General features: G+C 38.3%; 1 protein-coding gene across 3 annotated transcripts in view; it reads left to right on the forward strand.

The window, feature by feature from the left end:
* Positions 1-7,263: 7,263 nt before the first annotated feature.
* Positions 7,264-15,659, forward strand: part of ERBB2 (erb-b2 receptor tyrosine kinase 2) — a 72,349-nt gene continuing 63,953 nt past the window's right edge. For 2 of the 3 annotated variants that reach the window (XM_088143406.1, XM_088143408.1), the window contains exon 1: positions 7,374-7,609. In XM_088143406.1, the coding sequence (XP_087999532.1) occupies positions 7,528-7,609 (82 nt within the window). In that variant the 5' untranslated portion in view covers positions 7,374-7,527. The other variant, XM_088143407.1, reaches the window with a different exon arrangement.

Consider the following 15,659-nt stretch of genomic DNA (forward strand, 5'->3'; position numbering starts at 1 on the left):
ACAGCACTGTTGCAGGAATGGAACAAGTTTGGCTGCAGCACTGTCACTATCATGGCATAGGGCCTGGTTACTTGAGTGACCATCTGTCTCCCATAGTATCTGCCCAACAACTTTGATCTTACAAGGTTGGCATGCTCCAGGTTCTTTCAGTTAAACAATGTCATCTATTGGGACATTGGTTTTCTGCCTAACTATTGTGTATATTAACTGTGGTTCTTATATGTGCACTTACATATTTTGTATGTGTACTTTTTAGATGCTGCTCTGCAGAGGACACAACTCGTATACAGTATTTTATAAATAAATTCCATATATTTATTATATGTTGCATTAGATTTTGAACCTGCTGCTGCTAAGCTGCACCGGATGGTCCTGTGTTTTTGTGGTTTGAAAAGGAACATAACATTTCTTCCTAGTTAGGCTTTCCACTCTATCTGGCATTTTGCAAATCTCTGCTATTTCTCCCCCTTCCCCATGTTGTTGCTGGCATACATCATCCATCTTCAGTTTCTAAAGCTTTTTTCCCCATCTCAAGTGGAAGGTTCTGACTTCCTCCTGCCATTTTACAGCTCATTCTATGCAGCATCAAGCACAGAGCTCCGGGGAATACCAGAACAGTCTGACCGGGAAGCTGAAAAAATATTCCAGAGACAAAGGCAAACCATTTCTGTACTGCTGCCAAGAGACCATGGACATTGCCCATAAAGTCACCGGGAGTTTCAATCACTTTGTAGGAGACTTTATGCACATCTACCTCCACCTAGGACTGAGCAGCTAATTGCTGTAGTCTATACTGCAGGTTGTGTAACAACCTTGTTGACATGGCAGTGATAAGAACTGATTCCTGTGTACAAGCAAAATTGATGTCTATGATGGCAAATTATGAGGCCTTCGGTTAAAAAGATTCTTCCTTTCTCTACAAAATTCTTCCATTTTCAGTGGTCCAATAGTGATAGGAAACACTGCAACTGCTCTGCAACTTCTTATTACTGATCTTTTAAGGCAGATTTCTTGTCATCTTCAAGTGGAAAATAAGCAGTAAACTTCTTTTCTGCAAACAGCTGCAGGGCATGAAAAATATGGCTAAAGGGAAAGTTAGCACCACAAGAGAGTGGCCCCGCCTTCATTTCACTGCCTGCAGAATTTGACAGAAGTCTTGAAAGAGCCCATTCTCTAGCAATCTCTCCATGTTCCAAGAATTTCCTCTGCAGACTTCAGGCTCTGAAGCCAACAGCCCCCTCTTCCCCTCCTCCAAAGCTGTCTCCCACCGCCTGGCTTCTCCTATCTGAAAGAGAACTATGGTACAACATAAGTCCTAATCACCGTAAGTTGGCAGAAGAAGGGTGCTGAAGACCTCAAGGAGACACAGCAAACAATGAGGTCTGCTACATGTGTAACTTAGACATCAGTCATGACTTTCTAACAGTCCCTGCAGTGGTCGGATCCTCTGGGAGATTCTTTTTGGAAGGGGCTTTGAGGAGAGCTATAAAGATAAGAGAGAAACTGGAACAAAGATCACTGAACTATGGCGCAATGCAGCACTCAGTTGGCAGGTTGGCCATTAGGAACTTAGCTAGATGACGAAAATGATCAGACTTTTTAAAAGACATACTTGCAAAGTTTAAATTGAGGAAAAATAACAGGTTTCTTTAGATTAACAGTACTAAGCACTTTTAATACCACCAAAAATGATATTTTTAATAGTAATTTTATTAAAAATTACAATTACAACAGTAAAAACTAATACAAACTTAAAAGAATAAAAGAATAAAAAGAAAAAATATAAGGTTCAGGAAAAAAAACAAAAAACAAAGAAATTAAAAATATAGTAAAGAAAAAAATATATATAAAGAAATGACTTCCTCTTTCATCACAAATATAAACAATTTTAGTAACTTATCACCTTCTCTTAAAATACAACATATACTTCCCATATCCCATCTCTTATCTATAAACAAATCCATAAATCCTCATCATTTCAGTCCTGATGTCAGCAAAAGTCCATTAAGGCTTACCAAAGATAACAACGTATCTATTTTAATATTGATCAAATAACCAGCTTTATATTCCTTCCTTTTATTTCTTACAGTCTTGATCTTTAGTCCTTTCAAATCATGTTGTAGAACTTGGTTTCTTTTCATTTTTACTTTTACTCCCAAAATTCTTCAAAACATTAACAAGCCTCTTTTGTAAATCCAATACAGGAAAATTATCCAAGTCACTCTCTTGGTTTGTTCTTCGTATATCCCTTTTAATTATTAAGGCATCAGCCAGTTTCTTTTGTATGTCTAGTGTAGGATCCTTTTCCATGTTATTCTTGTAACCTGTCATTTTTAAATCTACTTTCAAATCAGTCTCGATCTTGTCAGGTAGAAGTTGTTTCTCTTCCATAACGTTTTTTTAAACACAGTCTATCTATAGAGGCAGATACACTTAAAATTAACTTCTGGGTCCATTGTTCAAAGATATTCTTCAATATGTCCAATGTTAAAATATTTTGCTTCATTCTGTAATTGTAAGTTGAGTTTGAGTGTTCTTCTCCTTTAATTATAATATTTACATCAATCTAATTCCCTTTAGTGTACCATTTTTAAAGTCTTATTTTATATATATATCTTTTAATCAAAACAAAAGCATTTTCCACAGGAAGGATTTTTTTATAATTAATTCCAAAATCTTATTTCAAATTTATCTGGACCCTTAGTCCATTTGTAACTTTCTCAAATCAAAGTTTTAATCACCCTTTTGCTGTTTCTTCCCAATTTTTTTTTAAGTTCTTAAACTTATAGTTAAAACTTCTTTCACTAAGGGTTGAAGTAAACTCACCCAGTGTTGTAAAACTTGTCAATCCAAAGGTTCCTAATAGCTGAAAAGCAGTTAACAAGCAATTTCTGAAAGTGATTAGAAAAGGAAGTATGCTGTTATAATTTGAAAGAAAATTTTTATAAAATGTTGTATCGATGGTACATGACACCCCAAAGACTATCAAAGATGTATGGGACAATTTCCAACAAGAAATTTGCTGGAAATGTAACCAACAAGAAGGATCGTTTTACCACATGTGGTGGACATGTAAAATTGCAAAGAAATTCTGGACTCAAATACAAACCTTGATGCAGAGCATACTACAAATATAGATTCCATTTAAACCAGAATTATTCCTGTTGGGGATAATGGATTTCCAAATAGGAAAACATTTTATTAGAATTATTCAATACATGATTATCGCAGAAAGACTTCTTTATGCACAATTTTGGAAAACCCAGACACTACCAACAATACAAGAATGGTTGCTAAAACTGATGGAAATGACAGAAAATGATAAACTGACTTGTTTATTAAAAGAAAATTCAAATAATTATTACCTTAAAGAATGGAAACCATTGATGGACTATTTGCAAAATGCAGGTGGGGCGAAGCTTACATGGGGATTTGAAGATTAGATTATAAATGTAATGGGATATGCTTTACAAAGAATTATTCCTACTTAATGCGTTAAAAACTAGCACTTATGACACTTATATTATTCTTAAGACCTGAGATAGATTGGAAGCTATCTATTTTTCATGTCTTTTTTCTTTTTCTTTTACTTTATCTCACCTTTTCTTTTCCTTTTCTTTATAATTTGTATTTTCAATTTTCTTTTTCATTTCTAACTTTTAACTTTGTAATCTTAAAAATTTCAATAAAATACTATTAAAAAAAAGAAAAGGAAGTATGCGAACTTAGTGTCCTTTCAAAGGCACCGACCATGGTTTGAGCAAGATGGCTATTCCCTCATCTCCCAGAGCTCTAAACGTGCCAGAGATCACTGTCTTGCGGTCTCCTTGCATGGAGCAGCTGTCTGGAGCACTTGTGGACAATCTCAAGTCCTCTCCTTGTCCAGAGAGGAATTATCAAAGAGTCAGTCTACTCGCCGGCTCTTCATTCTGCTGTGGTCATCAACTCTGCTTTTTGTGGAGCCGTCTTCAGTCCATCATTTCTTCCCTGGAAGTCCAAAAAATGATATTTTTCTAGCTCAGTTAGAGATTTTGGGCAGGAAATAAAATCATTTTCTTTTGCACTTAAAATTTTCTGCAGTGTCAAATTCTATAATTAATTTAAGATTCAAGTGGGCTATTCTCCTAGTTGGAGAGTATTCATAATTAACACTAAGAAACTCAGAAGATTTTCTGCACTCAGTGTATCTGTATTCTGTACTAAATTATGGGGTACCAGGAAAATGAAATTGTGCGTTGTTTTTGTGCTGCTAAGATGTCTGTTGGACAGGAAAAAAATAATTTGGACTTGAATTCATAATCTTGCTTTCCACATTGTGCTAAACCTATGGAATACTGTAAAACCTATGGGAAACCTTTGGCTTCCAGATATGAAATACGACTCCCAGCAGCCCTAGTTAGCCAGGCCAATGGGGAGGAATGTTGGTGATTGCATTTTAGCAATATCTGGAGGGCCAAAGGTTCTCTCCCCATCCAGTCAATTAATGGTTCAAAGTGATTGAAAATAGCAAGAAATTAAAAACAATGACCCATGGGAGAGTAAAGTTCAAGAACTGCTGATCTAGTAGCCTTGGAATTATATATAGCACACTCCAAATAGGAGCAAGGAAAAGAAGGAATATATTGCCAGATTCTAGTCTTTTAAAAATTACAAAAATAACAGTACAAACAGTTGTTCAGGTTCCCTACTGAGACTCAATAGGAAGCACTGGGTTTAAAAAGTAATTAGGTAATCAGAGAGAGTTATCTAGGCTAAGGCTGCCAGATCTAAGCTACAGAAATTGAGATGACAACTAGAGGGCAGCAAAGAGATCCAGAAAATGCTAACTCTGCTTCCCTCTAGTAGCTATCCAGATTTTTGCAAGCTACATCCACTAATGCTAACCTAGGAGAACTGTTCCGATTTCCATGGAAAAGATCTCCTGTACTGCCTGACATGTCAATCTCCTGCCTTTAACTGTGCAGAAGGATGCTGTTACTTCATTAAACCAAAATCTCAGCCCCACTTTTCCATTGCTATGATGATTTTCCTGATGCAAGCTTTACTGGAATGAACAAGAGCTGGCTATGAACCAAACCTGTATTGTTGTTGTTGTTATTATTTGAATTAATAACTCACTTGTTTACGTTTAATATCCCAGTAAAAATACAATTTAAATATATGTAACAATGTTTTAAAAAACAAAAAAACCTGTAGTAACACTCCCAGTTCCCCCTTTAAAACATATTAGAAAATCTGTAAATTAAAACACACAAACAAAAAAAAGTCTATTTCATTTGGCAGCACTTTATTTAACTAAATAAACATTCCTTTCTGGTGGAAGGAAATTGGTGGGCTTCCGAAAGCACTGTAGAGTGGAGCCACTGAGAAAAGGGCTAAAAAACATCCAAACTGAGCAAGTCTATATGGGAGAAAGTGGCCTGTCAATCTGCTCTCAAACCACTCAGGGTTATCTAAGTCATCACTGGAACTCTGACTTTGTCTCCAAAACAAACCCATAGTAGCTGTTGCATTGGTAGTTGCAGCAACCCAAGATTATGTTTAAAATGACAAGTTTTGCTCAGTGACTTTGTGCAAACTCTGCTCTAGTGTACTTATATCCCGAAGTCAGGCAAGTATGCAAGAAATCATGGAGTTTGTGATATGTCATGACACATGTTTTGTCACCACCCCATGCAGATTCCTACGAGTTACCCAGCAGTTGGACACGCCTCCCTTCAGCAATGCTGCTGCACACTCCTGTTTATTTCACTGGGCTTGGCAGAAGAGTTTTTGTGATTTATTGCTCTTCTTTTATAACTTGCACCAACTTTCTCCTTTTACCTACTTCCTAAAACCCTTTTGCATATTCTGCTGATAAGTCATAAGAGAGTCAGCAGGGACATTTCAAGCTGGTATTGTAGGTTTTCTTAAAAGCACTATGTTCCTATAGAGGCATTCAGTCCAAGTAAGGTATGTAAGTGGCTGGAGGTAATTTTTTAACAGCCTAGGGAAAGAGAAGGCTTTTGCCTGAGGCCAAACATCGGCCATATAGCCTGTAAGTGGGCCTCTCTGATGTTTTGATTATGCTTTCTGGGGCAACTTCACTTCCAAAGGGGAGGCGACATTGCTGAAAAGATCCTCCATTCATCATGTGCTGCCTTTGAGGAGGTCATTATGTTGGAGAAACATAATCTCAGTTGACTGTTGGATGGAAAACAGGAAATAAACATTTTGTTTCATTTTTATTTTTAAAATCTACATAGCACCTGTTTTCCAGAAGGAGAACTCAAGGCAAACAAAGTAAACAGTGTGTAAAACAAGTAATGCATACAGTCAGGCCACAGTTTGCACTAAACCATAGCTTGTTTAACCAGTATGTTGAATAACACATCACTGGCTGAGGCCACATAATATGCAGTGCTTAAATCATAGTTTACAAACAACAGTGACTGGATTCACACATGATAAACTGAAATCAAATGGACTACATCCTGATTTAGCATAGTATGTGTGCCCTTTTATAAAATAGGTGTTTTTGATTTGAATTAAAGAATAGCTTTATATTGCAATCCTAGCTTATACAGAAATTAGTCTGTTAATTTAATAATAATTGTCTCTGAGTAGACATAGGATTGCATAATGAATTTAAAAAGCTTGATTAGGGCCAGACAATTGTAGTTCATGGATCTGTGTGGTAAGAACCTTTATTGACTGAAGCTGTTTTGTATCTGTTGGAGGCTGAAGAGAAAATATTATTGATCTCTTTCAGTCTTTTAGAAAGAAACCCCATATACTTAGACTTCATAATGCAAAGATACTTATGCTTTTTGTATAATTAAGGTTAAAAACTTTACAATTAATCTTTAATTATTCAGTCTTTCAAGTAGCTCCTTCTTTTCCCCAACTTTTCAAGACTAATACGTTCTCTCTCCCCAACTTAGCATTATTCCTTACAAATGTATCATCCAAACTTTGTAACTATTTTTGATTTTTGTTGCTGTAGGGTTTTATGGTGCTAATTTATTGACCGTTCATGTTTTCTTTTCGTTTTGCAAACTGCTTTGCAATTTTTTATGGAGGGTGGACTTAATTCACACAGTTCTATGTTTCTTTAAGATTTGCATTCGGCAGTCAAAGCCAGTGATCCACAAGTTTAAAAAAAGTATCCGAAAAGAAACTTCCAACTAGCAGCACGGAGTCAAAGAAAAAAACATTAGAAAGCTTTCTTCCTCGGCTGTACTTCCCACAGGCATAACTTAAGCACGCTCTCAGAAGAACTCATTCGCCGCTCCCGGGAGAGCTGGAATCTTTCTCGGGACCGCGCTCGGCGCGTTCCTGACGTTTAGCGTTGGCGGAAAAAAAACCCAACTCACAGAGGTGGTGACTTTTTTTTTTAAGGAAGTGAAAGGAGTTGAAAAGTTAGGTAGTAAAGAAGTAGTGAGCAGGGAAGCTGGTGGGAATATTTTTCAAGATTGCTGAGGGAAATAACTCTCTGCTTCTCATTCTAGAACAACATTATGCGCCGGGGTTTGCAATGATAAAACAATGGGCCACATTTTTTGCCCCTGCTGGTTCGGCATGGGGTTTCTCCTGGTTTCTGTCTGGCCGAGCGGTTGGACCACCGAAGGTAGGTCACTGTGAATGCTGATGTTTGTGTGACTTGAGTCGTGGAAGATTCCGTGGAAGAGAGAGGGAGCGAAGAAGAACCCGTCTGGAATTTCGGGAAAGAAGACTCGCCCAGCGTAGAGAGTAATGTTGCGTGCCAGCTTTTTGTTGTTTCTTGATTACGCTTCCCTCTGTGTGAGAGCCTACGTACAACTTAACGTATCGATAAACTGCGCGGAACTACTCAAACAGCCATCTCTGGGTCAGCCCTGAGCGAAGGCAGGGTGAGGCGAGAGAGAGAGAATAAACCCAACTCGGGGTGTTAAACGCTGCGGGTCTCGTGCGGGCAGGCGGGTTTTGTAGATGGGGTCTGAGGAGTTTTGGTGTAAAAGTGACCTCTCTCAGTGGGTTCGCCCAGATTTCAGTTTACAAAACGAATCACAATGCCTCGCCAGGCGCGGATTCCTGGGTCCTCCGAAGGCCGTTTCCCTCCCCTCTTGGGGTCCTGCTCCACAGTAGCGCCGGTGAAGGAGACTGTCTTTACAGCCCCGCCCTTCGAGAGAGGGGGGTTGTTGTTGTTCTGGTTGGTGGTTTTGTTTCAACCCGGAGCAGTGGCTATGAGCGTGAAGACGGGGACTCTGGCTGAATTACTCATGAGTTAAATTAGGGGTTATCTGGATGGTTAGACAAAGCCTATGTGTGAATAAGAGAGAATGTTTCTGCCTTGTAAGGAAGGGAGATAAAGAGCTGGAGCTCTCAATGGAGGGTGGCGGAAGCAGGCTTCTCCTAGCTTTTGCATATATTCATAGATATTTAGCCTTTTTATTAAATCCCTGTGGAGTCCCATTTACTTTGATTTTTTTTTTTTTAAAACAGAAGCACCAGTCTAAAATCACTTTGCTGTCAAGAAATAATCCGTGTCCGGTAGTTCTAACCGAATATGAACTTTGGCTGGATCAGATGAAGATTTATTTCTAGTAAAATACTAGGCTACTGAAAAGTAAACCTCACTGAGTTCAGTGGATTTCATTCTTAGCAAGGGGGTATACCAGCCTTCCACAAACCGGAGCTGTTCTGAAGTGTTGGACTACAGTTTCCATCATTCCCACCCAGTATGGCCTTGATGATTGGGAATTATGGAATAGGAAATTCATTATTCTTGGAAGGTATCAGATTACAGAAAAGAAAATTGCTGTATAGATTTCAGCAAAGTTAGTGCTCTTGGTCAGAATCCCAGCAGGTATTGTCCACTAGAAACAGGTGACTTACCATCTGTCTTTTGATTGTCTATAGTTATGCACTGAATTTTTTGCTATTTTTTCTTAGTTGCTTATTAGTGTACCACTTATGGATGTTTCACCTCCATCTTTAAATGCTGTTCTGTCCAACTGTTTTGGCCTTGGGTTGTTTACATATACCCAGTATTCTCCCAGTGTCTTTCTTGATCTTGCTCCTCCAAAGAAACGGAACGAGTTAAGGATGATATTGAGAACAAATGTTCAGCTGAGTCTGGTTAATAACAACAGACAATTCATGATATGCAGATCAGGCAGTTTCTCTGCATATCTTATCTGAATTGATTCTGTTAAGGAAACATTGTGAAAATATTATTGGATTCCTTGAATTTAAAGGGATGAAGCCTAGGGATTAAAGAGTGGTGTCTCATGGGCGAGAGAGATAATCAATGGGGGTAGAGGAACCGGGAACTCCTCATACATCTCCTTATCTCAGTATTTTCAGTATCCTCTTCCCCAAGGTGTAATGGGCTTACATGATCAGAGGAGGTTGATAGAAGTGGTAGACCAAAATATGTGGAAGGCACCAGGTTGGTGAAGATCAGTCTATACTTCTGGTGTTCTTCAGGCTTTCAGTCTGGGGTCCCTCTCAGCGCTACTCAGTGTGCTAAGAGGCTTCATGAAAAGATTATCTTTCTATGGACTTCCATGTGGGGAAGTCAGGCCAGCCAACTTATTCCTGTTCTTCAAAAAATATTTTTGAATTAGGAGTGCTTTTTATTGCTGAATTTGAGCGATTGTTACCTACTGAGTCATTGTATATGAATTCTTCAGGTTTTTTTAATGGTTGATGTCTTAATTATTCTGCAGTAAAATTCAACTATGCTTATTTCCTATAAATATTTGCAGAAGAAGAGCATCAAATGCCACAAGTTGTCCTGAATTTGAAATGAAGGCATTAAGCCAGTGACACTTTTCTTAACATTTATTGTCATTTAAATGGTGGAGGAACATTAGCTGCTAAATTTCTGAAAGTCAGAAAAGAAAGAGAATGATATTAAATCACAGAAATGGGCCCAGAAACAAAAAGGTGGCAGGCATAGTTATTGATAAGGAGGATGGACTTATAGTCCATGCTATATCCCACAATCTCAATGACTCAGTAAATAGAATTATATCTAAAAGCTTTTGCCTTGTTTTGATAGGTATAAACTTTCTTCCAGTTTTAGCAGTTGTCTCTGGAGAACTTATATGTAGACAAGTGAGACTCTACTGAAGAGAATGGTTTTCAGAAATACTGGTTGACTTTTAAATTTAGGCATCAAATGGATCATACTGATTTTTGCTTGTCTCTCTAGAAAATTAAATCTAATTACTTTTTTCCATCCCACACCCCAAGTTTTAATGTTTACAATCTAAACTTTAGATATGGAGATAAGCTTGGGTTTTTTGTTTGTGCTAACTTGTTGATAATGATGGTGTTTGAGTCAGAGACGCCAAATTTGATGGTGTTTTCTGGAATGTTGCAAAACATTTGATGTGGCAATGGAAGATAATGCTAATAGCATGTTATAAATTATGCAGAGAAGGTTATTTTATTATCTTCTTTTGTCATTAGTGCTTCCTTGTTCTGTATTCTTCGGTTTGTTTGTTTTTTATGGTGAAATAAAGCAGCATATACACTACATTTTTGTAATAGTACTTTAATTTTGGGCAGTCCACATTTGGGCACAGCTAGATGGCTTATTAAAGGCTGTCCACCAGTCATTGAGTTAGTACTAATGCTGGCATAAAATTTACTGATTTGATTGCCAAGTTCTGTTCTATCAAAATAACAAGGGTGGTGAGTGATGCTGCTCTTACTGATTTAATATAGGATGAGGTAAAGAAAGCGTTTGGTGGAATCCGCTGGCTTCATTTCTCCTCCCGCCAAGCATTGTAGGCTGGCAGAGAACCAACCACCAATCACCTTCTGTAAGGTGTGGTAGGACAGGATTGGACAAGTGTAGATGCGTGCTTGGAAAATCACGTTTAGCCACCTGTAAAGTTGCCTGAATAAATCCTAGGAAATGTCAAGCAGGCTGCCAGGCTATTTTTGAACAAGGGTCTTCCATTCTTCTGGAAGAGCCCTAAACCTGAGTCCAAAGCCAGCCCAGCTGTCAGTTCACAGGTGAAGAACAGAAGTGCAGGACAAAGTGGGTGTGAACAATAGATAACAAGCAATTTCTGTCTTTGAGATGGGCAGAAGGAATGGCAGCGCTAGCAGCTTTCTGTTTTCATGCTTGGCAGCATCCAGAGGTAGCCCATGGACAGCCATGAAGCTAAAATGGAGAAGGTAAGGTGCATTCCTCTGCACCACCACCATGTAATAAAAACAGTAACAAATACAGCCATGCAGAGCCACTTGTTGGCAGAAGTAGCAGAAAACCTGCAGTACATCTGATGGCGATAGAGCAGCAATGAAGCTAGTAGAATCCAGCTGTCTTCTGTTTTAAATCAAGGTGTGCAACACAGGACTAATACTCTTTCAAGAAAGTGAAAATTCTGAATTCAAATACAGGTATTGCCCTCTTTCAAAAGAATGCAAAACTTGTATTTATTAAGAAGCCTGTGTAAGACCAGAAACTATGTAGGTAGATGCCTCTGCGTATGCCAGATGTCTGGTCCTTCCTGCAGCCTGAGCCAAAATGGCCATTGAGGGCAGATCCTAGCAACTGGAGGGAAAGGTTGCAGTAGCAACCTCACTGGCCAATAGCAGCTGGGCAGAACCCACTTTTGAGAGCACCAGCAACAAAGGAAATCCACTGGTTGAGATCCAAAGAGAGAGGTCCTGGGGCTCAGGCCTTCTGATTGCTGTTCTTCCTCATTCCAGATCTGTGACAGTGATTTATAGTTAGGTATTTAAGACATTACTTCATATTCAGGCTGGTCTTGCCCTTCTACAAGTTTGAGTGTCTGGAAATTTGGGAGTGTGCATGTTTGTAAGATTGGGGTGAACCAACCCAGCCCTCAGGCTGGATTTGCACATTGTATTAAGCCATAATTTATTTAACTGTGGTTTAATTGAATATATCGTAACCTGGTCTTTTGTTTATCAGCTTCAAATAAGACTTGAGCAAGAGCTTTCAGTGGGAAAATATAATATAGATGCCATGTTTATGCCCAGGTAGCCCTGATTCTTTGGCTATAGTACTTTGCAGTTTGTTGGTAAAAAATCTGGAATCTGGTAGCATTTTTCTAACAGATTTTATTAAAAGGCATATATTTCCTGAGTTTTTGCCACCATAGACTAACACAGCCCTCCTTGTACAACATCTACAATCATATAGCAGTTTGTTGTAAAGACTACTGAGGTAATACATTTCAGAATCCATACTGGTGGAATACCTTATTTAAAGGTAAAAATCAAGATAACAAAATACTGTGCAAGGTTTTTAATTCTCCAGAGTTCTTCATCAGGCAAACAGAAAGTCTTCCTTAAAATACCTGGCCTGTGGCATCACATAAAGTAGTTTTAAGTGGCAGTCTCTCCTTGAGAGCTCTGTGGTTTCTTCAGTGCACTAACGACAGATCTAGACTAAATCTGAGGAATTATTTCAAGCCATTTCATTGGGAGGAAATAATAAGAATAAAGCTGCTCTGCTTCTTTTGAAGGTAACACATAAACTTGTTCTACTTCTCTCTCAAGTCCACAAGCAACTTCTGAATTTATTGAATAGACCCAAATTGAATACATCTGTGCTACAATTTAAATCACTTTCAAACATGAGATTGTCATAGCTTTCCTAGATTAACAATGCAATTCTATATGCTGTGACTCAAGTGAAATTCTGAATATGAACTTCTGTTCTGCTGGCAAGGAGCATAAAAAAGATACGTGGATCTTTGCTTGAAAGAGGTTAAACGGAAGAATAGTGATCTGAGACAATAATTTGGGAAGGTGTTGTCTTGGTATTCAATGTCTAATCTACATTCTTTCCTACATAATATGCAAACTCCATTGGCCTAACTTGTTGCCAAGGTGACCTTCAGGCTTCTGTCAGAAGTGAGATTCCTTTGCTTCCCCACTCCATTTTACTTCCACTGCAGAGCTGCTATTAAATATTAAACCAAAGTGGTTTTACAAACTAAGAGAAAAAGCCTACTTCCCAGTAGTATAACTCTTGTCCCCTCTCCCCCATGACATTTCTCAGTTTACCTTAAGGAATATTGGCTGGCTCTGGATGCCCAGGGGCTCTTTCTGCTGTTAGGTCCCCAAAAGTGGAAAGGGGGAAATAGAGGCCAGCTGGCATCTCTACCCAAATGGAAGAGAGCTCTCTCAAGACACTGTTCTGTCCTTGTGCAATTTGTATCATCTGTAATATTGCAGAGGATATTCAAATACAAGGGGATATATATGCTTGAGAGCAGGCCAGAAATACATTCCTCATAGTATTATATGGCAGCCTGGAACACACTTCTTTTGATTGCCTGCTCTCCTACATGCTCCCATAAAAATGTTGTACTTGAAGAGGAGCTGTATCTGTCATTTCTTTTTTTCTGCAGAATTTTGTGGGGATGGGTGTGGTTTCACCTTGTTTTTAAGCTGTTTTAAGCCAATTTTAGGCTCTCACAACAGTTTTTGTGTATCCCCTGTCTCAAAATGGCAGGACATTGACATTTGTAAGAGATTTGCAGCCACAGAAATGAGTTTAGGAGCTGTATGCAACCTGAGGTTACAGGTTGAACATCCCTGATTATACATAGCTAACATGTAGTGGAATTTCTATAACAGTGGGAGGAAGAAGATCAGTGCATCAAATTTTACCCCAGCCTCTAAGTAACTGCTTACCTGGTTACAGTGGTGGATAAAATTTCCTCTGAACCACTCCTGCTGTGGCACAGCAGCAATTGTGTATCGTGTGTGCAGCTGCCATAACTCCCTTGTCTACTCATACTGTAAACATGTATCTCTTTTTCCCCCCAAAGCTAGAGGATTATGCCTGGAAGAGAAACCGAGATGCTGCTCTTAATGCAGTGCTGTGTTGGCTCTCCTTTGGCCTTCTCCCAGTAGGGTATGTTTGGGGGTGGGAGTGTCAGGCAAGTGGCCCTTGGAGTGGCACTCATGTTTACATGACCTGTAGATTCCTGCAAACAAGTTTGAAACACAAGAACGGTCCTGAAAGAGCAAAGGATTGTTATTTCAGAGCCTAGCAACAGTTTGTTATTAAGTCACAGCTGCTGCTGGTAGGTAATAATGATCACTTTTATCTAGCACTTTTGGAATATTTGAAGTGCTTCATGATGATATTTTGGGAAGGCTTAGAACAAGGATTGGAACTACTTCACCCGTATTTAAGATTACCAAGTCTGAAGTTTGGAAAAAAAAGTATACTTTGTGCACCATGCCAATTGATGGATTGATGCACCTTCTGCCCCCACTGGCATGCATTCTGTTGTGAAGCCCTAAAGGGATTAATCCAAACAGTGTTTCCTTTGGAAGCTGCTCTTGTGCCTCAGTAGGAGTGCTACTTCCTAGATGGGAATCAGGATTGGCTCCATTTAGAAGAGATTTTGGGTAGGATGCTTAGCATAGTGATTCAGTATTCAGAAGGACATTTGGAAATTCCAGCGTTCCTATGCTTTGTACTCCAGAGAGGATTATAAATGAACACATTGCTCTGAATCCTTTGCCTTGAAGTGGCATAGAAATCTTATAAATAAAATAATTCCTTATAGTTTAATAGGTTTGACAGCAGCAAGTAGGATGATTTAGTCTGAGCCCTTACTTAGCTAAGGACAATATGGGAATTTTAGAGCCAAGTTCATATATGCACAGTAGCTTAAAAATAATAATGGAGCTGAACTTTGGAACTGTTGGATATTTTTTCTTCCTGCACTGTTTCTTGCTCCATAACTGAACAAGGAGTTCAGAATGTTAATGCCTATGTGTTCTTCTGAAAAGGAGAAGTGGTCCCTGAGTGGTACATAGTCTGTCGATTTGCAGTTTATGTGGATAGCTGAAACTATTGCAGTTTCTAATCAATGTTGGAAGTGTGAAAAACATGAAGGGATATTTTATCAGGCATGGTGGACTTGTGAAAAAGAAAAAAAAAATAGATACAAATACATCTGATACAAAGAATGTTAAAGATTAATATTTCTATTGAACCAGAATTGTTTTTTATTGGGACTTATGGATGACCAGTTAGACTCATGGAAGAGTAGTTTTTTGTATGGTAACTGCAGCAAAACTATTATATGGCCAAAGTTGGAGAAATACTGAAATGCCCACAATGGAGGAATGGATTGTGAAGATGGCAGAATCTGCAGAAATGACAAAATTGACCTGTTTGATCAGGGATACGATGAGTACATTTATAAAAGACTGGAAACCTTTTATGAACTTTTTGCTGAAAATGGAAAAAAATGAAATGGTGATTTCTGGATTTACTGATTAAAAGGGTTGAATATGGGATAGAGAGGGACTGTGTGATAAAATCTTGAAGAGGGAGGAGGGATAATAAGTTGGTTTGTAACATCTGTAAAGAAAATTGGAAGTCGCTTCTTTAATTATCTTTTTATTTTCTTCTTTATTTGAACTGTTTCTCACACTTTTTCTTTTATCTTTTATCTTTTTTCTTTTTCTTAACTTTCCTTTATATATGTTTATCTTTCATTCATGTAAAAATCTTCAATAAAAGTTATATTTAAAAAATTGATGGACATTCAATGGAAGGACACTTTATAAATAATCAGGTGCCTTATGCTACATTATAAATCAATTTCACACGAGTGGCATTGTTCCAGACAGTAAGTGGGTTTGTTTTCTGCAATATTTTATATTAAATTGTCCAC

This window comes from Python bivittatus, unplaced genomic scaffold (genome assembly GCF_059951505.1).
Source record: "Python bivittatus isolate LINGU-HERP-01145 unplaced genomic scaffold, Pbiv_v1 ctg000410_np1212, whole genome shotgun sequence".
In the NCBI taxonomy this organism is placed as follows: Eukaryota; Metazoa; Chordata; class Lepidosauria; order Squamata; family Pythonidae; genus Python; species Python bivittatus.